Raw genomic sequence first — 26,708 nt, 5'->3', positions numbered from 1 at the left:
CTGAACACAATGAAAAGTTGTTGAAAATGTTGTTGGGAGTAGGCCATAAAGCTCAAGAGATGCTCAGCAATTGTTATGTCTCTAGTAGACGTACAGGGAAGAAGAACAAAGCTGGTCTTCCAAAATGCAGATAGATTTACATTTTGTGTCATACAGACTGATTATTCTTGTTCTTTGCTCCCTTAAAAGGTTGGGGAAGAAATGGATTTATCCAATACTTTGTGCCACAATATTGGAGAAATTATCTTGCAGTCGATCTGCAACTTAGGTTGGGCTCAGTTTGCAATGTGGCTGTTAGCTGAGTTTACCTAGAAACCAAGAGCTATTTATGCAAGTGGTTTTATACTGTTTAGCACAATTTTGCATGGAGGAACTCTTCAGCGTGAATGGTCAAGTAATGAGTAGTTGAAGGCAGAGAGATGGGGCAAAGTCGGCAGAATATAAATACCGGTGTTTTGGTTTTCTGAAAGTCTTTAAAATGATAAAAACGAGTTGCTGAGCCTTTTTTTACCACCAGAGGGCACCTCTCAGTGTCATAATAGACCCTCATCTAGTCTCCTGCAGCCTCAGATTCTGCTTTATCCCTCGACAGATGTACAAGAGCATCTCCGTATGAAACTGATGGTGGGCGGCAGCTGCCAAGCTGGGACCTGGCTTGGCTGAGATCCATGCTCTTTTGATTCCTCCCTGAATGATTTCTTGATCGAAAGCTGAGCTTAGCTTCCTGGCAACCTGTGCTCCTTAGAAGTCCTCCTCCTTAGGGAATTCTGACCATTTAAAAAAAGGGGGAAAGGGGGATTTTAAAAACCACAGCAAGGAGTGAGGATGGAAAAGGAGAACAAAGCATCCACCCAGTATGGATCCCTGGAGTCAACCAAGTGGACTGCACCAGATTCAGGCAAAGGTGAGTTTGCTTGGCACACCTGGGGCACTGCTGAAATACCAACTCAGTTCTGTGACCTTTACCTTGAGCAACAAGGCTCAAATCCCTGCACATCTGCAGGAGAAATATATATGTTTGTATGTGGGTGCATGCATGCACAGATGAGCATGCACATAGGCATGCAGGTGTTAATGGTATATTTCCCTGTGCATGGTCTCCTATTCCTTGAAAGTTTTATAGTAGTCAGGAGAAGACTGATGGATCATTCCTCTCTCTACCTCCCACACTTCCACATCTCCTGGTGATGTTGTGGATTACAGGAGGGGCTTCTTGGTCACTTGTCTATTTCTCTGGCAGTCAAGACAGAGTAACTTTGCATTCAGTAGTGACAGGCAGACAGGAAAACAAGTATGAGCAAGAACATCTGGCTGGGAACCAAAAGCTTTGATCCCTCTTCATTTACTACCCCCCCCTCAAAAAAAAAGGCATCTGGCACAGGTCATTGCAGGATGGAGTTTGTTTGCTGAGCACCCAAAGGAACAGTATCTTGGAATAATTAAAGGGCCATAGATTGTCCCTGGAAGTTAAAAACATATGATTCAGAGATTCCCAGAAAGGTGGCATCCTCATGGATGGAGCTGGGGTGCCTGAGGCTAGTCTCTGTGTTTTTAACAGAATTCATTTACTGCTTCCAAATGTGGCTTTGAGCTACAGGTAAGGATTTATGATTCCTTTGGTCAGTGAAATGCCCTCAGTGCTAGCCCCAATTTTTGTGAATGGGAAAGCAATAAGATTGCTCTGACAACAGCCAGGACCAAACTTTCCATTTCTTAATGACAGAACAGACCCATTGCTTGTCCCTCTACTTCCATCCATCTCCTCTTCTGCTATAAGGAATTATGCTTGTAAAGTATATGGCAAATGTTATTAAACCAAGGGAGAAGCATCCGTCCATCCATCCATCCATCCATCCATCCATCCATCCATCCATCCTCCGCCTTACTAAATTTATGCAATAAAACACAAAAACAGTTTGAAAATAGGAAAATGGCATATGTACATGCATTTCAGAAATTTGCTAACCAAAAGTGCCAGTGTCACTTAGTTGCATGTCAAAGAAGGCCCTGCCATTTTAAATGGTGGCTCTGAGCACTTGCTCTAGGTAGGGCACTGAGTTTGGGTCATCTCAGAGTAAACCAGCTCCATGTTATCTTCCCACTCTGAAAGCAGCATGCAAACAAGAAGTATTGAACCATTTCCTGTTCTTCCATGCAATCTGAGAGTGCACTCAAGTATCTCCTGCAATGACTGTGGGAATTTTGGAACATGCAGGGAGTTCACCACAACATGCCATCTCTCCATCTTCATGCTGTTCCACTTAAGACAACTAAAAGTCTTGAGTCAGTCTGAATCAAGTGTTCTAACTCTTGGAGATGACTCAGTTTTGGTAGAAGTTTGGGTGTCCCCTAGGCTGCATCAAAGTCTCAGCATTTGAAAATGATAGATAGAAATTTATGGTAGGGCTCATATTTGACATATTTGTCCCAAAACATAGCTCTCCCATGTTAACTATAATGTTAGGCACTTAGAAGCAGTTGTTCTTCCCCAAAGTTATACAAGACAGATGTTTGTAGTTTTGTTCTCTCTTGCCCAAAGGAACTCTTCCCAAGCACAACGGAGCTAAACTCAAAGTCTGCCCTTTTTGCTGGCTTGAGTCACCAGCACAGACCCAGTTGGGAGGTCATTTGGCTCCAACAATGGAATGCTGGCCTTGTTACTGGCCTCTGCTAGTACATGCCAAACATGCTTTGGTGAAGCAGAGAAGAATGGCACAACTGGCCTTGGATTTTTGTATGTAGGCAGTGCAGTTGCAAACTTGCTTCTCTCTCCAAGCAAGCCATATCTGGCAAAGCTGATCCAGTGAATGCAGAACACAAAGCAAGGCAAGATGATTTGGGGGTCATCTGTAACCCATGCCCACTATTTCAGTCTGCCTACAGAGCCTGTTGGTACAGCTAGATTCGTTGACCTGCTTATTTTATTTGAAATGCATGTACCACCAACTTTCATCAGAATAATTTCCAAGAGAAGGGATTGACAACAATAAATAGCAATACTGACCAGGTGGGGAGGGGAGCACGGAAACATGGGAAGCTGATTATTCTAGATCAGGCCACTGGTCCATCTTGCACAGTATTGCTGGCAGTGATTTACAGACAGGAGTGCTTCTTTGTCCTTTCTGGAAATGCCAGGAATTGAACCCAGGTTCTTGTGTATGACAAGCACCTCCTCCTCCGTTGAGCTACAGCTGTTCCCTAAGGAATACAAAGGGCACCTTAGCATTTAAAAACCAATGATGGAAATCTCAATGAAAGAACATCCTTATTATCAAGGCATCCTCTTCACTGCAATTGGAAACTGACATGCTGTGATTGTTCCTCCCTGTTGCATTTTCTTTAAAGAGGGGCCTCTTCTTTGTTGTTCCTTTGACCCAATAAAATAGGCCTTTTCCTACTCAATCTCAGGAAAAATAGGCCTCTTCAGGCATTTCAGTTTCCAGTAATGTTAGTTTCATCTCAGTGGTTCCTCAGGGAAATAATACTAAATGTGAATGCAAGTACATATACTGCAATCTTGGTGCAAGAGTTGAAGCTCTAAGATTATGCTGAATTCTTGTGTTAAATTCTTGAGACCTGGGTTAAGAGAGGTTGGGAGGAAGGAAGGAAAAAGGTGGAGTTACCCTGTGAATGAAATCAGAGAAAAAGGTGCCCCCTGGACACAACTTGGAGCTTGTCTGTGGTTGACATCCCCTCAGCATCTAGATTGGAGGAAAAGCATGCTCTAGATTCTCCCAGTGTTTCAGGGCCATTCCATGTGTTTAGCTGTTATTTGCCATTTGGGCATTTTGTTTTAGATCCAGTTGAAATCCTGACAGGATGTAGAACATGTTAACTCAGAATCCAAGAGTTAGGGTCCAAACCATCCAGGCAGGGAGAGATCAATATAGACCAATAATTTCAACCTAGGAGTATCCATCCTTTTCTCACTAATGATCCTTAGAGGAACCCAGTCCTTGCTGGGGCAACAGAAAATGCTGCTGGCATAGCAATGACCTCCTGGCTGTCTTCATTCTCCTCTTTATTGTGCAACTAGTGTGTGTTTTGCAATGCAGCAAACAGGAAGATAAAACAGGATAAATCAAGGGCCAGAAATGAGACAAGGCCAGTCATGGGGGCAGGGGAAAAGTGGGGTTGCCAGACCATTCTAGGATGATGGAAATAATTAATGTTGTGTTCAGGCTCCACCAGTCCCATGGGAAACCCTCTCACTACTTTCTAAATAGCAAACTGCCTCAGTAGGAAGTCCTGTGACCTGCTTTTCTGCAGAAGTGGGCAAAGGCTTTTAAAGACTGGTCCTTTGGGAGGGACAAAGAAAAATAGGGATAAGCTGGGAAGATGTGGAGGATGCTGCTGTGGAAATCATGGCCTGGAGATGAGAGAAGATCAATATCATGGGGAAAGGGGTAAAATTGGGATTGACAGTGCTAATGATGCTGGGAATTACTGTACTAAGGAAGAATTGTTATAGTTTGTATATATTTTATGTTATGTTATGTTATGTTATGTTATGTTATGTTATGTTATGTTATGTTATGATATGATATTAATATGGCTGCCCATCTTATACACAAGCGCACTGGGTAGCTCACAAAAACATTTACAATCTCTCAGATTGATTGGGTTCCATTGGGTTCAATGCCAATATAATTGCTCAAGGTCCCACCAACAAAAATCTCCAGCCTAGTCACTCAAGGCATCGGCTGATGTTAGCCCTTCCTCTTTCCTCCTCCATCCTTCTCAATAACAGAGTTCCTTTTCTGTTTTTTCTTCAGGGGAAGAAATAGTTTCCATGGCTGACTCCACAGCTACTATTGATGACATTGAAGGAGAGCTTTTCAAAATTGAGAGGATCAGGGAAGTCCTTGTGCGGAGAGAATCAGAGCTCCGGTACATGTGAGTTGGAAATTGGGAAAACAGGGTAGATTGGGTGGAGTGGGGTGGGGAGTACAATAGGTAAGGCTTCAGGGGTGGAGAGGAGTATCATTTCCCAAGTTTGTAAGGCAGCAAGAAGTGGCTAATGTTGGACTCCCTTGCCAGATTTTTCTCTTTCTTCCCCTCATTTTCTTTCACCCTGTCAAATCAACAGCTTCTGAAAGACCCTCCCTGCAATTTTGAACATGTCTTTACAGTCTTCATTCCCCTCATTTGCAACCCATTCCTTAAAAGAGTTGTAGGCTTTGTTGCATGAGAAGACCCCTCAACAGAATCAGGCCAACTTCTCTTCCTCAAAGTCTACACTGTTGAACCTGCCTCAGAAATTTCTGCAATGTTCAGAGGTTTCTCAGTGGACAAGCTGATATGGAAAGAACCCAGAGAGTAGCAATGTTTGCAAAGGATTTGTATATGGGATTGAATATTAACTCAGTCAGCTGACCAAGAAAATCATGGACTGGGCTACTGTTATTCTGTCCTTTAGTTCTCCTGCCTCCCTAACATGTCACATCTGTGAAAATATCCCTTCTGGCAGCTGAACATTTTCCTTCAAACTTGTCACTCTGAATATTTTCAAGAGTTCAGACATGGACAGCATGATTATAAAAGCAAGAAAGCAGACCAGTATTTTGTCTCAAAATATCCCAATCAATTACCAGTGACATTTCCCTCCCCTCCCCCAACAGCCTCACGTTGCCTTTTTTACAGATGAACACAAGATAGCAAGGTCTTTAGAGTCTGGGCCATTTCAGCTAAATTGGGTTGGAAGATAAAACATTGAACAAACAAAGAAACTTTCTGATGCAAAACATTTAGCTTCACAGGCAAACAGTCACCGACACAGTCTATATCCATGACTTTATCCAGCCAATTTTAAAGCCATCAGAGCTAATGGCCATCACAGCATAGTCTAATACAGAGTTTTCTTAAGAATGTCCCACAATTAGATGAGTCTGAGTATTAAACTCAGTATTAAACTGAATATTAAATCAGAAGGGGGAAAGCATTTTGCTTCTTCTGTCTAAGCTAAGGCTTTTAAACAGATGAATCATCATCTAATCGCAGTCTCAATTCTTTTCTAAATACAGAACTTCCAAATGCATTTGCTTTCCTATTTTGGGGAGATTCCTTGATCATTTTAGTTGCTTTTTATATCTCTCTGGTGTACTTTTTGAAACTGGGAAGACAGAATCATTTGTTATTCTTATGAACTGGTTTCATCAAAGCTTTAGAATTATATTTGTTCCTTTTGTTTTTAGTTTCCTAGAAATTTCAACCAGGTATTCACTTTACGTATTATAGCAACCGTTCCTATTCTGTGAAGGATGGGATCCTGCTAGTTGGGAATTCTGGGAACTGTAATCCCAAAACCTCTGTTGGGCACCAAGTGGGGAAAGATACATTATAGCAACAATCTGGCATGAAGTGTGAGGATTCCTGCTATGGGCAAGGGGTGGACAAGAAGACTTCCCAGATCATTTCTAACCGTCTGATTTTATGAGTCTATGAAAAGCAGTTTATGCAAAATCAGAAGTTTATTGTGATGTTACATTAATCACGGCTATTCAGAAAGATAGCTTTCTAAGTCAGCGTGCTGTAGCAGTTAAGGTGTTGGACTGACACCAAGAGACCCAAGTTCAAGTCTACCCTCAACCACAGAAGGTCACTGGGTGACTTTGGCCTGTCACCCTCTCTTACCCCAATCTACCTCACAAGGTTGTTGTGGTGGGCAAAATAGGAGGTGGAACACTACATATGTCTCCTTGAGCTCCTGAAAGAAAGTTGGGGTGTAAAACTAAGAATAAGCAATCAAACAAACAAACAAACAAAAAAGTTTGAAGTGCCATGACATTCGAACAAAGGGATTCATTTGATTTACAGCTGATTGCAGATTGCAGATTGATCTAATTTCCCTTTCCAAAACTCAAGGTTACAACTGTCCTTCAACTTTTTCCTTTGTGAAGGAATTCTCTGATACAAAATGCACAGCAGAAGGCATCCATTCTGCACTGAGACATACATTATAAAATGTGTACACATTTCTGAAGGACTTTTACAAAAAGATTCAGAAACTGATGTAGAAATGGCACTGAAGAAATGTATGCTTGAAAAAAATACGATTGTTAGGAAACGTTAAGACTTAAAGACACTGTGGGAGAAGGACCTCCCATTTTTAGTGTTGTGCCACCACCTTTTTCTTTGCTGACTCAGCGGTAAGAGTTAAGTTTCTAAGACTGAGTTTGGGAAGGGATAAGGATACATTTCTGTAGTTCCAGCTCTTATACTAGAGCATTATTTCCTTCTGGCTTTGAATCATTCCATATCTGAAGCAACTAAGCTGTGGATGCTGAGGGCCAAGATAAGACTATTCCAAGTTTTAGAGTTAGCAGCTCATCTCAAGTTAATTTAGCCATTAGGCAGTTTTGATTAATATATTTAATTAAGGGTTCACATGCTGTTATTGTTCAAAGTGCTTAAATGCAAGATAATTAAAAAAGACAAAAAGACAATAATAAATCAGCAATCAAAACTAAATTTCCATAGAATTTCATCCAAAAGCTAACTAATTATTTAGGCTTTGCTAAGAAAGTCTATCTGATCATTACTGGTGGCAGGTTCCACTGTTTAGGGGTAACCACTGTAAAAAGCCTTACTCTAAACTGTTAGTATTTGCATGTCTAAAGCCTTATGACTAGGCTTCAATAGGTAAGTGGGTTCTAGAGGTAGTATTCTTAGCATGAAACAGGTTAAATATAATCACCTGTCAGGAAGGTTGGACTGGTTAAAATTTCTCAGTCATCTCCAAGAACAGACCCTGTAAATTGTATTCCAGTAATCGTGTCTAGAAGCTACAGAAAGCCGAGTCTGTTCTGGCCACTTATTATGGCCAGTTCAGCTGCCCATTCACTAGGCTGGGGAAAAGTATTCTAGGAGAAGGAAAGGCTCCCTCATGAGTTGAAAGGTGGAGAAAAGCAGACATCCCAACAACGCCAACCCCCTTTGTGTGGTAATGATTCTTAACGTGATCAGATGTGGTCACAGAAACCTCATCTGTGACAATTGATTGGTGGAATATCTCCCTTTAAGACCTCACCAAATGTTCTCATTTGGTCTTCTTTCCAAATCCTGCTGACATCTAATGACTTCTCCCACACAGACAGCCACACCACCAATTCTTGTTAGGAACGTTCGGGGGGAGGGGGGAGGGGGGAGGGGAGGGAGTATCCACATAGTCAAGGTGGCAGACATGCTGTATAATTGAAGCCCTGCTCTGCTTTATGTTTGTACATGCGATGCACGTAAAAAGGGTGGGGCTTCAACCACAGCCACCACTGTGGCTTTTTTACTCCCCCATACCATCTTGACTCTGTGTATCTTTTATAATATACAGCCCAGCCTTGTCTTCCCAGCAGATTCTTTTTCCCCTTCAGTGTTGAAAGCCTCTTTTAGTTTATGTTTCTCTGTAAATAAATACCCTTGCTCTTATCATCATATCTTTTTTACTAAATGATGCTTCAGACAATTCTTTCCTCAGGTAATATTTACTACAACTACTACTATTACTTGCTCAGGTAGTAGCCCATCTCTGAATGTTCAGGACATGCCAGAATTCAGTATAGTTTTCTGTATAGATACTGATACAGAAACATTCTCAGGTAGACAAGAGGGAACTGGTACACTCTATATATACAGTTCTTACACACTGAATTCCTTCCCACTGAAAACTAGCCATGGTTTGTTTAACTGTGGTTTATAAAATAAACGACAACATGCTAATTTCAACAACAAACTAAACTAAGAACCAGTAAGCCATGTTTGGTTTAGTGTGATATGAGAACCACTCCTACTGTAAGAAATAATGTGTTATATAATCAATATATATTCTTCTGAGAACTTTGATCTAGGTGGATCTGAAAAAAAATATGATTTATTTATTTTACATCCTGCCTTTATTATTTTTTTTATATCTCAAGGCGGCGAACATACCAAATACTCCTTCCTCCTCCTCTTTTCCCCACAACAACAACCCTGTGAGGTGGGTTGGTCTGAGAGAGAGGGACTGGCCCAAGGTCACCCAGCCGGCTTTCATGCCTAAGGCAGGACTAGAACTCTCAGGCTCCTGGATTCTAGCCTGTTGCCTTAACCACTAGACCAAACTGGCTCTAGCTAATGTTTTATTTTGCTTGTCTGGTAAGGCAGAAACTTACAGTACACATTGTCTCTCTCCCATTCAGAAAGAGGAATGCAAAAGCCTGTGCTCCATTAAGAAAGTATAAACACAGCACAGAAACTGAATTGCCTATCCATGTTGCTTCTGCTGTGGTCTGCGTAGCTGTCTGACCTTTTAGGAAATATGTGAAATAGTATCACATTTCTTGCTTAATGTATTTTATTTCAAGATATATTACTTGTACATGTCTATAATTTTATATAGGAGCAAGCCTTTTAAAAGGTGAGTCTAGCGCCAATGTACACTTCTCTTTTAAATTATACAAATATCAGCTGTATAAAAATGAATTTACAGTATAATGGAATACATGTCTACTCAGAAATTTATCACTTTAGGTTCATCAGAGTTTACTCCTACATGTATATGTAATGCAATCTTAATTGTTAAAAAAAGATTTATAAATTTACAGTGCGAATCTATAGATTTACTACAATGGGATACCAATCCTGAAATTTTGGTCTTTCTCCTTGGTCAGTACCATGGATAGCTCCTTCAAACTGTGCAGCCTTGCTCGGCCTGGAATCTTCTACACGCATCTTGTCAGAAATCCTCAGAATTCCCAACCATCATGTTAAATCATTATTAAGTGGGGAAAACAAATTTTCAGATGGTTCAGAGAATGATGGAGAAAGGCGTCTTGGAGATGTCCCACTTACTACCTGTAATGTGATTCCAGTTACAGTTGAAGAGGGCTTTATAGTTTGCAAGCAATAATCTTGTACTTTGCTAGAAAAAGCAAGTCGTTCAGAATGGTTTGGTACACAAAGTTGTGTCTATATATCTCTTCTATATTTCAGGTATTCCATTTATTGTTCAAACATTTGTATTTTCAGAACAACTATCCTTGTCAGTCAACTTGGTGCCAACCACACTTAATAATTATAGCAGAGATGACTAACTAGCATTCCCAAGTGTGACTTTATTCTAATGATAGTAGTCCAAACACCAGAAAAAGAGTTTGTTTTTGCTTAGCAGAAACATTCTCCTGCATTTCATTCATTTTTATTTAGTAAAAGTTGGAAATTCTTTGAAAGCAGAGAATTTTGGAGATATTTTCATAGGTGGAATGTGGTTTTCCTACACCCACTTAATGAAGAATTGTGAAGAAGTACTGTATATGTGAATGTCTTGTTTTCCCTTTTCCTTTTTTTGCTTTCCAAATACAGCCATATCTTAATATTTATTGTTATTTATTTATACACATGCCCACTTGATATACACAACTCAGAGTGGCTTAATAATCAATTAAGAACAGAAATAACAACAGCCATTTAAAAACCAACCCATTACACTTGGGGGTGACTTAAAAGATACATCCACAATACCAAGATGGACTCACCCAACAGGCTGGCTCAGTGCTTGGAAGAAGAACCAGCAGGGTGAAGACCACCTGAATCTCCAAGAGTGACCTCTTTCATCAGGCAGGTGACACGACAGAGAAGGGGAAGGAGCTCTTCCTGGGATGCTTCACCTCTTATCACATCTCCCTCCTTCTGGTTTGTTTGTTTATTCTCTACTCTTTCTGCTAGAAGGAAGGAGTAGCTCTGCTGGGGTTTGTGTGTGTGTTTGTGTGTGTAATGGTATGTTTCTGTGTGAGTGATGTGTGTGTCAGAAAGAGAGAGATGGAAAGAATGGTATATGAAGGCCAAGATGATTTTATTTTGTAAATGGGCTATTTTACATTACAGGCAATTACAATTAATTACTATTTATTTAGTTTCAGGCATGGCTCTTTCTTTGTGTGTGGCTTCTGGCAAGTATTTATAAATACACACAGACACTATGTACATATGGACATATACTATATGGAAATCAATATCCACATATTTATGCCTGTTGCAGGAAGGGGAGGAGGGGATTTCTTTCAGTTAGAGTTGGCAACCCTAATTTTTATTGTAAACTGCCCAGATGGGGGGAGATGGATGGTGATAAACATTTGATAAATAAATAAATGGAGATAGGGGAAAGGGGCTCTGGACAAGATTTCTGTGTGTGTGTGTGTGTGTGTGTGTGTGTATTCCATCTACTTCCTTTTGGGATTCATTGTCTTAAATTCAGGGTCATTTTCCTTTGGAAGAAATAAGGCAATTGCTATTGAAAGTGTAGTACCTAGATGGCACCTTCCATAATCATGTATGGCTTCTGTGTTCACTGTAGCTTGTTAAATATTGTTTTCTTCTTCTTTATGAACTTTATTAAAATTCTACACATAAAATAAGCATTATGAAACACAATACAGAAACATAAACCTGCAAGTACAATACTAAACATCTAACTTAAAAAAAACGTATCATCCACTTCTGCCCTTCACTTTCCTCACAGATCCATTAACTATTTCTTATTTTTTTATACTATTGCAGTCACTATTCAAATTTTCCATTATCTCCCCTTATTTAAGCTATAAAACCCTTTATCATCAAGCTATTTTTCTTTACTTTTGTAATAATCCAGAAATGGACTCCAGTCTTTAATAGAAGTGTCTGTAGTTTGCTCTCTCAAACATAAGTTTTGCCATCTCTGCCAAATCCACAACTTTAAATATTTACTCTTCAACATTTGGAGCTTCTTTATTTTTCCATTTCTGTGCACATAATAATCTTGCCACCATAATCATATACAACAATAAGACACTGCTTTCTACACAGTTCTTCTTCCGTAAGCCCTAATAAGTACAGTTCTGGTTTCATCTGACAAGGTTCCCATTATTTTCACCAACGTCCTGTGGATCACCAACCAAACTTCTTTGGTCCGCCACATATAATAATAGGCGGACCATCCTCTTTTCCACATTTCCAACATTTACTTGAAACATTCTTATACATTTTTGATAGTTTCACGGGTGTCAAATGTCATCTATACATCATTTTATAAAAATGTTCACTTAAATTATTGCACAGAGTAAATTTAATACTTTTTGTCCACATTTTCTCCCCAGATATCCATGTCAGTACTGTGCCCAAATTAATTTGTTTTCAGTTGGCTTTTATGGATTAAAACTTGCAAGGTTTGCTGGCTGAATGTAACACTTAGCATCACCATAAGCTACCAGATACAGGTCTATACTGAACACCTTTGCATGTAAGAGCTTTGAACTGAGCCTAGTTGGGAATTATATTGTAGTCATTAATAATCTTCAGGTTGATCTGGCACCCAGAATGGTAAGCAGATTTGGTTAAAAAAACGGTTCTGGCCTATTTAGAAGGCTTTTTAACGCGTAAAAGATTTGCTGTTAGAAAACGATAAATAATAAATATTCCACAGCAATAGTGACTACATCAATCGACTACATGAATCAAATTACTGATTTGGGAAAACTGTCTAATCTGCTTGGCGCTGTTCCCAACAGTGACCTGGTAGGTAAAGACTTTTCTCTGGAACAAAGATGTCCTCTCTATGTGTCTCCTACTTAGGGCTCTGCTCTTTTTTTTTTCCTATTTGTGCAGGATGGATGATATCCAGCTTTGTAAGGAAATCAGCAGGTTGAAAAAGGAGCTACAGAAGTTGATTACGCTGCCAGGTAAGGCCAATACATGGAGTCGCTCTTCCAGAGACTGTTGTAAGATTTGTAAGACACTGTTTTTCCATAGAATTATGTAACTCCCAAGACTCAGATTCAGCAGCAATGGTTGAAAGAGCTGCACATCATTCTGTTGCGAGTCAGGTCTATCAGTGGATTTTGCTATGCTTGGAAACAATGGGCCCATGTCTACTTTCTGTCCCAATGACTGTCAAGCCAGGAGAAGATGCAGAGAAGGAAAGATGTTTTCTGGACAGGTACGCATGTCGCAGAGATGTCAGGCCATCTTCTTTGCAATTCTTGAAGACTGACAAAAGGAAGACTTAATTGAAACTGAAATATACAAACAAAAACACAAACCACATTAACTTCAAATTAGCAGGCAAGAAAATGTCATAAAGTTGCAAAAAGAGCATAAAACAGACAGGAGGATTAAAATGGATTTTAAAAGCTCAGAAACAAGGTATTTCCCTGTTTCTGAAGGCAAGTACTGAGTAAAACTTTCTGGGGAGAATATTCCACAACTGGGGTGCCGCTATCTACAAGATAATCTTTCTGGGAACTCCTCCACTCTGGGAATTATCTGCTTCATCTTACCTGCATATCTCTTCTGTAATAAACTTGTTTGTACATGTGTTTTCCCCATATTGCAGAAAATAAAAAATCAAAAGAAGACAAACAGAAGGAGGAGGAGTTAATGCAACAAATTCATAAACTTGTGGAGACTCGAGATTTCCTTGTGGATGATGTAGAGTTTGAAAGGCTCAGGTAAACATGCCAACTTGCCTGGCAAAGTTCTTGATTACATTATGTTCCTCTCTTCCTGCAAACATTCCAAGAAGGCACATAGTAATTATTCCTTTTTGTTCCTGTAATAAAACTGCAGACCTGAGGCCCAGTGTTACTACAACTCCCAGAATTCCAACCTAGCACAGTCAATAATTAGCATTTCTGGGAGTTGCAGTCCAGAAAAGCTAGAGAATGCCAGGATGGGGAAAAGTGCACTAGGAAGATCTAGGTTCAGAAGGCTCAAATGTGGCTCTGGGATCCTAATTATCATAACACATCTATGGGGGACTGGGTTGGACAAGGCTGCTGCAAAAAGGCCAATATTTTATCTACTGTACCATGCAGGCCCTCTGCTAAACCAGTTTGCTTTCTGAACAGTTTGGACACAAAGCCAGAATTTTTTCACTTATTTTCTGTATTGTACACCCAATTTTGCATTAATCATGAAAGGTGAAAGGTCCCCTGTGCAAGCACTGAGTCATGTCTGACCCTTTGGGGGGACGCCGCTTTCGTGATGTCTTCTTGGCAGACTATAGCGGGATGGTTTTCCATCGCCTTCCCCAGCAAGCTGGGTACTCATTTTACTGTCCTCGGAAGGATGGAAGGCTGAGTCAACCTGAGCCGGCTACCCAAGAGAGAATCCAGCTTCCGTTGGGATTGAACTTGGGTCATGGGGAGAGTTTTCGGTTGCAATAATGCCACCTACCACTCTGCGCCACAGGAGGGTTAACATACCATACTGTTAAAAACATAGTTGGGACTTTGCCAAAGGAAATGTGGCAATGGGAGTTGGTTACAGCAAAGTAATCAAGGCAGGAATCCAATCTTAGCAAAATCACAAGCTTTCTTCCCAAGAAAATCAGCAAGTTACCCCAACCTTCTTAATTGGTGGCATTGGTTCTTTGAGGCACTGTGAATCTTGAAACATTTCATAGAAGGACAAGAAACAAGAGTATGTAGGCAATGAGCAGATAGTTTTGCATCACACTGAAGTACCTCCCTTTGTTGCTCCTTAAAGATTGTCTTGTCAACAATGTGAGAACTCAGGAATCAAAGAAAGGTAGCTTTTTTCCCACAGAGATTTGGAGAGCCATCACTCAGACTCTCCCTGTTTGTAATCATATTTTCAGACATAAGCAACACCTGCTTATTCCTGTTTCTTCTTTTCACAGAGAACGGGAAGAAGATAAGGAAATGGCTGAATTTTTAAAGAACAAGCTTTCCAAAACCTGTCTTCTGAAAACAAGTAGGTACTCATGAATATGGAGTTGCCTTTTCCACTTTTTATGGACAGGATAATGTGACCAAGCCTACACAAAGATAGAACGAAAGAAATCTGCACAGTATTAAGCAAAATTGAGCGAGCTTGCATCATTTACTGGATTTTATCCAGCATATTTATTCTTGTAGAATCATAGGCTTGGGAGAGATGGTTTAGGCCACTGAGTCCAGCCCGTCTCTTTGTAAGAATCCAAACTAAAGCGTCCCAGAGAGATAGATGTCTAGCTGCTTCTTCCACACACCCCATGACAGGAAGCCCACCATATTTCTAGATAATTGCTTCTACTCTCTCACTATTCTTACAGTCAGGAATTTTCCTCTAACATTCATCCAGAATCTGCCCTTCTATAAAGTCAATCTCTGCACTCTAAAATGAGAGCGACCAGGTCTGGACCTTTTCCTATCTGACAACCTTCCACATGTTGGAAGTGTGCTATCGTATCCCCACCATCTTTTTTTTTCCCCCAAGGCTAAATAAGCCAAGCTCCTCAATCTCTTTTCATAGGATTATGTTTCTAGTCCTCTGATCATCCTTACTGGCTTTCTTTGAAGCAATTTCTCTGGATCCTTCTTAAAATGTGATGCCTAGAACTGGACACAGTACTCAGGATGCAGCTTGAACAGAACAGAATAGAATAATTACTGTTTTGATTAAAACAGAAGCTTAATGCTGTTGATTGCATTTGCATTTTTTTGCAGCCACATCACACTGTGGGCAAATTGAATAATGCAGTCAACTACTATTCCAATAACTTTTTCACAAGTATCATTATCAAGTTGGCTATCCCCCATCCCATACCTGGGCATCTGATTTTTCTTTCTTAAGTAAGAACTTTGCATTTGTCTCTGTTAAATTTCATTGTCTTAATTTTAACCCATTTCTCTGATCTAACCTTATTGTTTTGAGTGTTATTTCTCACTTTTAAGATATTAGCAATTCCACCCAATTTGTGTCTTCTGCAATTTTGATACGCACTCCCACCATCTCTTCAGCCAAGCCATTAACACCTTTCCTTTCACTTCTAAAGCTGGCAATGCTGACTAGCACTGTCAGCATTGTCTTAATGTCATTTTGTGTACATTTGTGTGGGAAGATTATTGCATCAATATCCTTGGAATAAGGGCTGTAATTGTGGGTACCTGTGATTAGATCCAGAGAGGTAACATTATCAGCTTACATTGACTGGGAAAATCATGCATGAAGATTGTATATCAATTGCACTGTAATCAAAATAAAAATTACAGAATCACAATCCAATGCCAAACTCATGCAGGGAAGCCACTGTTAGAGTAGCCCTTCTCAGGTGCTCCTCCACCCTCCTACCCACAGAAACCTGAAGTAGCCTGTCTACTGTAGGGCTATTCAGATGACCAGATAGCAGTTAGGAAATACAGCCCAAACTCTTCGCTGCCATCTAGTGGCCATCTGGAATTTTGCAGCCCATATCTGGTAGCCATCATCTATGATCAACAGTTCATACAATCAGGTAGTTTTTCCCAACCTTTAGTTACAATATTCTTTCATGCCATTTGAACTCACTGCCATTGCGTACATGTGCTGCTTGAGGGTTTCAAAAGGCATCTGTTTGGCTATGGTGGAAACAGGATGATGGACCAGGTGGAACTTTGGTCTAATGCAGAGGGCCCTTTTGTTTCAGACATTTTGTTCACATAGAATTAGAAGGTACCATTTAGGCCATCACATCCAGATGAGTGCAGATTGAGTAAGGTTCTCCCTGAACATCTCTAAGGATGAAGGAGAAACCATCACCTCTCTGGATGATTAGGTAAAGGTAAAGGTTTCCCTTGACGTAAAGTCCAGTCGAATCCGACTCTAGGGGGCGGTGCTCATCTCCGTTTCTAAGCCTTGGAGCCGGCGTTGTCATAGACACTTCCGGGTCATGTGGCCAGCATGACGACTCGGAACGCCGTTACCTTCCCGCCGAAGCGGTACCTATTGATCTACTCACATTTGCATGTTTTCGAACTGCTAGGTGAGCAGGAGCTGGGACGAGCAACAGGAGCTCACCCCGCCGCGCGGTTTCGAACCGCCGACCTTCCGATCGACAGCTCAGCGGTTTAACCCGCAGCGCCACCGCGTCCCTTCTCTGGATGATTAAGCTGCTCTTAATTTTATGACTTTTTTCTAACATTCTACTGGAAGCTGACTTCCTGTAACTTAAGACCATTATTTCATGTTCTTTACTCTAGGATGACAGAAAACAGATCTTGACAGATTTTTCCCTGTGACATCCCTTCTGATCCAAGAAAAGTATAGTCATATTGTCTCAGTGAACTTTTCTCAAGGCTAAACATACCCAGTTTCTTGCCTTGTAAAATTTTATTTCCAGTTGCCAGATCACCCTTGTTACCCTATCATGGTTTCTCTGAGTCTTTCACAAAACGTGATGCCCAGAACTGGACACAATATTTGAAGTGGAGATATTGACCAGTGCAGCATTTTTAAAATCCATTAGATCGTGTCTGATTCTCAGAAACTGCCTGGACAAGTCCCTGAAATTTTCTTGGCAAGGCTTTTCAGAAGTGGTTTGCCATTGCCTCCTTCCTAGGGGTGACTGGCCCAAGGTCACCCAGCTGGCTTGGTGCCGAAGGTGGGACTAGAAGTCATGGTCTCCTGGTTTCTAACCTGATGCCTTAACCACTATACCAAACTGTGTAATGCTGTGATTTTGGAAACTGCTTGATTAGAGGCATTTACCCCTCTGTGAAAAGGCCATCAGAATGCTCATTCAGTTAGTTCTGACCCAGTGCCAGTACTCAATCCCTCCTAATGAGTTGCTCAGGCAACAGAGAGCCCCCCTTTTCCCAGATCAGTTTGTAGTTCATTCTCCAGAACTGTATGTCAAGCACTGTTCTTATGGCAATAACTGGATGTTCCTTCATAGCTCCTGTAAAAGATAAGAAGATGACATCAAGAGGACAACAAACCTCCCCACCATATGTAACAAAGACAGGCCTCATCTTCCTGAAGGAGTGCTGTGGCTTTACCTGCTCAGTCATGTAGGCTGGAGCTGAGGGCCACGTCCTCCACACCAAACACAAATCTATTCATGGGTAAGCCCTGCCTACTTCCTGGTCAACCGGATCCATTCAAATCATAGCAGATTCACAAGCCAATTGAGCAGAGATGAGTGATTCCCCTGTGGACAGTATGGTGACAGAAAGCACACAGGGAAGCCACCAGGACCCTAAAGGTCTACACAGCCCAGAGCATGGTGGAGATCAGAAGCAGACAGCACAAGATGCTCATGAGAGAGAGCCTAACCAGGGACAGAGAGACAGATATTTAATACCATGCTTTCCCCCTTGACGTATTGTAACAGGGACAGGAACGTCCCCCAACCCACACAATCCCAAGTCAGGATGTAGTTTTCATGTTGGTGACAGATTTATAAGCCCGAGAAGCTTTAGGGACATAGGTACAGAAATGTACTGACACAATCCACAGGTACACTCATGCTCATACATACACGTAGAAGGACTGAGTACTTTGTTCCATCTCCTGATATTCTAAAAACAGGAAGAGCCAGCAGAATGATTCCCAATATCCTGGATTGCTGCTCTTCATCATCAAGTTGCATCCACACTGCCCTGCTCCAATGAAGTTTCCTAGCAACTGTGGGACCCAGAGCTGTCTGTATCACCTCCACAAAGGTCACTTCCATGTGCAGAATGACAGCAGTACATCAGCATTATTCTTAGAGTACTACATTCAGCAGTCCTATTAACAGAGATTGATCCTTCAGTCCTACCCTACTTACAGCAAAGACAATGACTAATTAAGAACTGCTTCAGAACTCATGGTTTTCCTACTTAAGTGAAAACTGCTGTAAGATACCCGTGTGAAAGCCATTGTCTATGTTTTCTGTGTGCCAGTCAGGATTCAATATTCTGCCATGTGGCAAATCAAATTTTGCCTGATGTTTATACATGATGGGGTACACGTGTAAGAAAAAGGATAGGTACTAACTACAGTAAAAGGAAAATGATCCTATTAAGCTATAAGGCAAAGGATATGTATTAAGTAACCCAAGAGTCTCAGAAATGTTTGATTGCCTATCCTTACATATCCATAGCAGCTCATCCATTACCTTCTTTAAAACCTCTAGGGAACATCTCTACAGCATCACCTGACCTAGTTCCCAATATTTTTTTAAACCAAGAAGCTATCTTTAACATACACTTAAATCATTTTTTCTACAGCCTACATACTCAGCTGTTTCTTTACTCTAGTCAGCTGCTATTTTTCCTCTACAACATGCTTTTACATAGTTGAAAACTTTTCTTGTGCCCCCCACTCTGTAGCTGTTTCTCCTGAGGTGCCTCCAACTATTCCCAAGCAGTTACTGCAGATGTCAATGTCTTCATATTCTGCATAGCTTAATGACTGTACAATGTCAGGAACTGGGTGCCTCAGGAAACCTGGAGGTGGGAGGACAGAAGCATCTTCTCCACTTCCTTTTCCCTCAGGTCTCCTGCAGTCACCCAAGGGTCAATCTCTTTGGCAGAAGCCTCAAACAGAAAGTAATTTTTTCCAAGCCAGATTCATTAGATTAATGAGATGGTATTATGATAATTTCAATGACAGTATTTCCCATTTAGAACCAACTTATCGCCTAATACATTACCACAGAGGTCATCTTAATTTCTTTCTAACATCCTTCCAGTGATCCAACAAAGAGGTGGGTCTGTTCGCTGACACTGGAGCAGCTTGCTACTGGCTGTTTAAATCACAGTCTCCTGAATCTTTATGAGTCTGGAAACTCACCATTAGGCAAAGCAGACTTGAGACTTTTAACCTTTCTCTACTGTTCATTCCATAAAAGTGTTGAAGGAATATATATCCAAAATGGTCAGGAGAGGCAAGGCCAAAACTTGTAATCTTGGTAGTCTATGATACTGAATGTCATTTGAAGCTGAGAAAGTGTGTTCCATTTTCAAATTAAAATGAATCTCTGTGCATTCAGATCTTCATTTGAACTGCTGTCTTTAGCCAGATAAAGGCAGGAACCTCTGTCTTAGCTTCACATCCTATTTGGCTTTCTTATTTCCAATCTTGCAGGGTATTCCTGAGAACTACTGTTGTCACAAGCTTGGTGATGACTAAGGGATGTGTAGATTACATATCCTGACTGGGACATAAGTGGGCTTCACACTGCTTTTTAAAGAAGGACTAAAAAACATTGACGTGGATGGAATATATTTCTAGCCTTCTAGAAAATGGATTCAAGCTCAGAGAACTAACATCGATCAAAGGTTTGGGTAAAAAAAAAAGGCTTCACATTCCAGTTATGAGGTTAAATGAAAATCACAGCTGCAAGACATGAACAACAGAGTGGCCAACTAGATGAACTGGAAGTGATCAAAATGCGATTGGGGTGCGGGGGAGGAAGAAACTGTTCTAAATGGCAAGATAATGCAACATGTTACCCTCTGGATAGATGGGTAACAACCATGCATACTTTCTTATATTGCAGGTGCTTTCTAAACAGACCTACAAAGAAATCAGTCTCATGTCAGTTCCATATGCTTCCCTGGCTTATATACACACAATTTACTTTGTAAAGATGTGGCCAAAAGAGTTGACTTTATTTTTGATATCTGAGGATTTTGTATGAAACCCTCCACTAAATCCTCTGAAATATAAAACCTTATTTCCCATCTCATAATTGAAAAAAAAGTGTTGAGTTTCTCTGATCCCTGTCTTTTTCGAATTTCGTGTTTAAAATGATGGCCAGAACCAAGTCTCTGTCTTTCTCTCAGACATGCCTTTTGTTTCCTAAAGCATGGTGTATCTTTTCTGCACAGTCATATGGCATTACTATTGAGGATGCATGTGAAAGAGGGAGAAAGTACCACTGACTTATCCATGGCCTAGAATGTTCCACATATTCCCCAAAGAAGTCTTAACTGTACACTGGGCAAACTGAATCTCCAGCATTGAGGGAATCTCACACCAAATGGAATGAAATTTGGAAAGAATGTTGAAAGAAAACTCTAAAATTTTATCGTGAGATCACACATTTACAAGAGGCACAGTCCTTTGCCTCTCCCCACTGATGTCTGTATAACTTAAATCTATGTACCTGAGACTGCTTCCAACACTTGTGCATCCATGCGTATTGTTGATATCAAATTGGTTGGAGCTGTCCAAATTTGGTTTCAGTATTTCATTTCATAAAATTCAGCCAACATAAATGTACCATCTTTTTTGTTCATATAAATACTGTTGATTCTCCAAATTGGCGCATAGAATGAGGGAAGGAATTCATTGGCAGTCTATGTGTCCAGGAATCTCTTAAGTGAGTCATTTCCTAGTATCGGTTAATTTGGGAAAGATGGAGTGTACTGGAAAGAATTAGGAAAGGTTTTCCAAAATTGAATTAACAGTACAACACCTATCACCCACAACCCCTGAGAAACAGGGTGAAAGGCAATATTTAGTACTGTCAGAGTCCTTTGCAATGATCTTTTTCTTTGTGGAATCTTACAAGTAGCTGCAGGTCACTAGCAAATCAAGATGATTCACATCCATTTCTCCATCCTATCTCCATCTATAACCTTCTTATTTATATACATGAGTTGAATTCTGCACAGCACTGTGATGGAGACACAATTCAGTGAGCTCATTAAGACCTATGAGCTTCTCTTCCACATCTATAAAGTGTCTACAATCGTTAATCCCTCTGTGAAACCTGTCTAACAAAAAAGTAAAGTCTCCCTCAAAGCAAGCTTGATTCCTTGCAGCTGCTTCTATCTACAGTTACTGTTTGTACAGTATAGTTTGTTTTTTTCTGTGGCTCTGTCCCATATTATTGCTGTAAAACATTTAAAAGACCACCATTGTGTGGGCAGGATGACTGTTCCTTGATGTCCTTGTCATGAATGTGCCCATCTGAGAATGGAAATGAAAACTGGGGCAAGAAAAATCCATAAAAATGAATGCTATAAAAGTGACATGAAGTGAAACAATTGAAGTGACATGAAGTGAAAGAGTGATTCCCATGCTGCTATTATATATAAAGGGTCCTCTAATAAACCTTGTGTGTTCAACTAAGGAATTTTGCAAACATTCTTTCATGGTCCAAAATGAATAGACACTGTGAAATTTTGCAAACATATGAATATAGGAGGGGTGAACCTATTGTAAATGTCTAGTGATTCAATTTATTATCAATCCTTTAGCAGGTTCTGCAGATTCCTAAGAAAGATATTTTGATTACAGTATCAAGCTACTATTTTTCTTACTTTCACCAATATGTTATTTATTTAGTACATTTATATCTCATATTTCTTGAATCATAGCACTTAAGGTGGTTTATATGAGGTTCCAGGTGTCTTCTTAACAGGAACTGGCCAAAGTCAGAGCAGTTTAGCTTTAGCAAGATGGCTGATTCATTTATCTTGGAGACCATGAGCATTTCCAGAAATCAGCCTTTCAGTCCCCCTACTCCTCTGAATCTGATTTACAATGTACCTTAGGTTGATTCAGTTTGTTCTGAATATTTCCAGATTTATCTAGTCATCTGGGTACAGTATACATGAATGTGTTTATATTTCTTTATATGTCTAGAACTTCCAGAAAACCACCAGCCAATCAGCAGTTGAATTTTCTGACCAACAGCTGAACACAGAGAACAGTCAGCAGATAAGATCTTGCATGCTAGCCAGTAACTAAGTTTTTTATCCCATCTATGGGTATGTTTAACATACACCTTTTCCTCCATTAAATCATCATCATCATCATCATCATCATCATAGAGTATAAATTATTAGTTTCTCTGAGTTTCTATGTTTACCATAGGGGCAAGCCACTGCCACCTTCTAAACTCCTAATGTTGCTGCGCCATCAGTTCTGTCTTAGGACTCTTTTAACATGACAACACACTGCTACAGTGGGATGGGAAGAGACCCAAAGCCCCCTACTACTGGAACTGTTCCTTCAAGCACAAAGCAATACTACTAACCCAGGGATATACTGAAGTTGCTCAAGGTGCAAATCCCTAATTTCCAACTAGTACAATCAATAGGAAGCTTATTTTGCACCTGTACTATGAGTGTACCTCTGTTTAGAAAACATTATGATCCATGTCCTGGGACTTGTCAAAAGCTTGTCACTGCTTTGTGTCATTTTGCTCCAAGGAAGATGTTACCCAACCATGGATACCATCTTGTGTTTGATAAATGTTCAAATCAACAACAATCTCTGATGGTTTACACCAGTGGTTGTTAACCAGAGGCCATATGCTCCCTGGGAGCCCTAGGATATTTTAAGGGGGCCACAGGTGAAAAACATGTAATGGGGGCAACAGAAAAGCACAATGTATTATACTGCAAATATCATATTTCTGATGCCAGAAAATGCACCAGTTACTGCCCCATGTCTGTATCTGATGATGGGATCTGGACAGGGGACCACAGGAGAAAAACAAGGTCAGAAAGGGGTCAAGGGCAAGAAAAGGTTGAGAAACACTGATTTAGACAAAATGAGAATCTCTAATTCTTTATTCTAGTCACTTTAATATTTATATATTGAACTATTTACTGACAACAAGTATTTCTAAAAATTAATTGTGGATTTTTCAATGAGACAAATCTTTGTGTCATAAGATTTGGCAATCGCTTTTAATAATGTAATAATTTAAGCATCTCTGAAGCTGAAATGCTGCTGATCCAAATCAGTATGTTAATAGATGTTTACCTTATGATGTCAATTTAGCAAGAGAAAATGGATCAAAATGAAAATTTCCAGAAATAGTATACCACAATCTTAAAATTGATTTTATAGTGATGGGAGTTATGTATAGTCTGTTATATTTTGAAGTCAAAACATTCCAGTAGAAGTTGTCCAAAACTGCATGGTGGCATAATTTAAGGTTTGGAAAATCACCCACCCCCCATCTTTAGCCAACAACTACATATTTCTCAAGATCTCTTCGGAACTGAAGAACCCCCCAAAATAATGAAATAATGTACTGAGTTTCTGAAAACGTTTTCCATATATCTGTGTGTGTTTGCATGTGTGTTTGTATGTATACACAGACAGACACATATTGGAATTCCTTGCACAATACGAAGTGTCTGAATATGAAGTATCTATACAGTTCCAGGCTAGGTATGAGTACTCTATTGTGAACACACTTAAAATTAAGTTTGCAAGTGCCTTATATTCTTAAGGTCTCAAGATTCTTTTGAAATATAGGCTTAAACTGAATAGAAATCCATCTCAATATATTTTTTCAGGCACAAACAGGAAAAAAAGAACCCACTGAAGACCAGGAACACAAGATGACTAAGAGGTTTACAAGCAGCATGACATGCAAATAGCAGAAAAACGATCATAATTTCCTACCACAAGAGTCCTATCAACCCTTTCACATTTTATGGTATAGTTTTACTGTCTTTTGTGGGAGTAGAATAAAAGCAGTCAACCTCACTTGGTTATTATTTCCTTTTCAGTCAGGCATGACAGATGAATGAAATCTTGTATCATTTGACCTTTCTGTTCAGAGCAAGTTCAAACTAAATAGGACTACTGTGACATTCTCAATTAATCTGCCCTGCAAGTAATTTGCATGCTTAAATTTAACTGGCTGGAATAAATCTGAATCATTGGATGTCCTTTAATTTAATGGGTTATTGGTCATTTCTAAAACATTCTGGTATTTTCACACTAAAATCTATCTGATTTCATAAAATATGATTTAAGAAGCTTCAAAATATTTCATCAAAAAGGTATAATGCAGTTTGACAGCTGGTTAACAAAGAAAGCCCAAATTTTATGTTTGTCAAGGAACCTTCTTTCATTACTACTATAGAGATGATAGAGATTATGGTAATAAACTTTCTCTTTATTACTTATGGTAGTAAACTCTAAACTGGAGATTAGATTGCATATGCTCTCCAGTTGCAAAACGAGGAATTTAAACTACTCTGTGCCAAGAATGGTTGCAACATGCTGCATTCCACAGTAGCAGATTTTGCAGAATAGGCAGAGTAAGTACAGTGTACATCCAGCTGGGAGAAACTATATTAATTGCTGTTTCACTCCCACCCTCTTATATATTAACAAGGAATTCTAATATGTTGTCAGGTTCCTAATTTAGCTATTGAACCACAAGTCAAAATATTATGTTTTCAGAGATTTACTATCTATATATGAGAAAATTTTCATTTTCCTTCTCATCTTCCTCCCATGAAAAAAACAATCCAGTCAAAAATGCTTGCTTTCACAGTGTGTGAAAGCAAAGATGTTCCAGGATCACAATGTCAGAATTAAGATATTATTTTGCCAGCAAACTCAGTCTCCACAAGAGCAAAGTCAGAATTTGATCATCATGGGGACCATATTATAACAGATTCTAAAACAAACATTGGAGAAACAGGTTTATCTAAAGTGAAATGTCAGAACAATCCCCATCCTTTCTCATTTTTCAATGATGCAGAGAGGTGGAAGAAGAATATAAGAAAATAGCATCTCCCAAAAAGTGTGAAACATGGGAAATACACATTTCATACTGCATCCTAGTTAAGCTGACTTTCCAACTCCTGCCAGCATATCAAAGAATATTGGAATATCCACTGCTCTAAAATTCTGGGCCTGTATGTGGAAGGAAATGAAAAGAACACATTAAAATTTCTATTAATGTATTTGACGAATTTGCTTCCTGTTGTTTCTAAAAGAAAAAAGTCATAGCAACATTTGACCCTTAGAATGCTCTACAATAAATAATCTATGGTTAGATTTCCCAGGGATTCTGCTAGGGACTCAACATTTCTCAGCTCTCCAGGTAAATGGCTCAATCCCCTTAAAGATACCAGGAAGAAATCAAGATCACTTTCCATAAGCCAAATAGTTCTTACCGCTAAAGGTCACCTGCTACCTAGGTGCTAGTCCAGAGCTTAGGTGTAGCTATAGAGAAAACCCTTTACCTTGATCTCAGGCAAACACAATAGACCTTAGTGAGACAGATCATAAGGTTTCCGTCAAGCATCTAACCCAGCACTCCCATCAGTTGTTTGCAATGCTCCAGTGCCATAGTACTTTGACAAATAAAAAACTCTGCTTCCAGGATGGAAGATCTGATTGTATCTGATCCCACTGAGATAAAAACCCTGGCTTAAGTAGGAAAGGACAGCCTTTCAACTGTCTCATACTTTAACATGTTAATGGTTATGATCAGCATTGTAACAGCCATAAGTGACAAACGTTGAACCACCTAGGTCACATGCTCTGATGCTGGATACAATCATCTGGAGTTTCTTCCTGCTTGTGGTTTCCCAAAGACATATATGATTGATTTGTATGGGAGACACCATTGGCATAGACTGTCTTTGACTGTTGAACTAGATGGGCTTTGGGTTCAACCAAAAGAATTCTTATATTCTTAAAGCTGCTGGGCACTCTCAGAGTCACAGTGCAGATTAGCAATGCCATAATTGTGGGAAACTGAATTTGCAATTTAAAACAGGCAGAATACTGTATATCACATTATTACTGAACAATATCAAGATACAGTTCAGTACCATAATCTATCATCTGCCTTTGCAGTCAAGTCACATCTGAGCTGTACAACCTACTTTTTCAGAATCAATAGAGATCACCAGTGATTCATAATGTTCATTGAGAACAAATACCTGTGATGTCCTTTGACATGTCTGTACTACAGGCTTAGAAGCATGAATTGATTTATTACCCAGAATCTTTAGTTGCCTGCTTAGTACTACTTGGTGATTTAACCATTTAAGCTTAGTACTACTTGGTGATTTAACCATTCTCAACTCTAAAACAATAGAGTTCGCTGCTCATAATTATTTATGCCTAACATTTGGAAAATATCTTAAGGATCCCTGCCATTAAAACATTTTATGTCGGAAAGAATCATAATTTTAGATTTGTTTGGAGGAGAGACTTTTTTAAGTGGGGAAAATTCA

At 39.8% G+C, this 26,708-nt stretch overlaps 1 protein-coding gene across 1 annotated transcript; it reads left to right on the top strand.

Annotated features, from left to right (window-relative positions):
- Positions 1–595: 595 nt before the first annotated feature.
- Positions 596–21,748, top strand: LOC134489736 (bMERB domain-containing protein 1-like). Its single transcript, XM_063292587.1, has 6 exons — positions 596–904; positions 4,776–4,896; positions 12,610–12,683; positions 13,337–13,451; positions 14,645–14,718; positions 17,660–21,748. Exons 1-6 carry the CDS (start codon positions 826–828, stop codon positions 17,776–17,778), a joined length of 582 nt encoding a protein of 193 aa, XP_063148657.1. The 5' UTR covers positions 596–825; the 3' UTR covers positions 17,779–21,748.
- Positions 21,749–26,708: the final 4,960 nt, after the last annotated feature.

This window comes from Candoia aspera, chromosome 2 (genome assembly GCF_035149785.1).
Source record: "Candoia aspera isolate rCanAsp1 chromosome 2, rCanAsp1.hap2, whole genome shotgun sequence".
In the NCBI taxonomy this organism is placed as follows: domain Eukaryota; kingdom Metazoa; phylum Chordata; class Lepidosauria; order Squamata; family Boidae; genus Candoia; species Candoia aspera.
The sequence above is the reverse complement of the archived record's forward strand: the minus strand, read 5'-3'. Positions and strand labels throughout refer to the sequence as shown.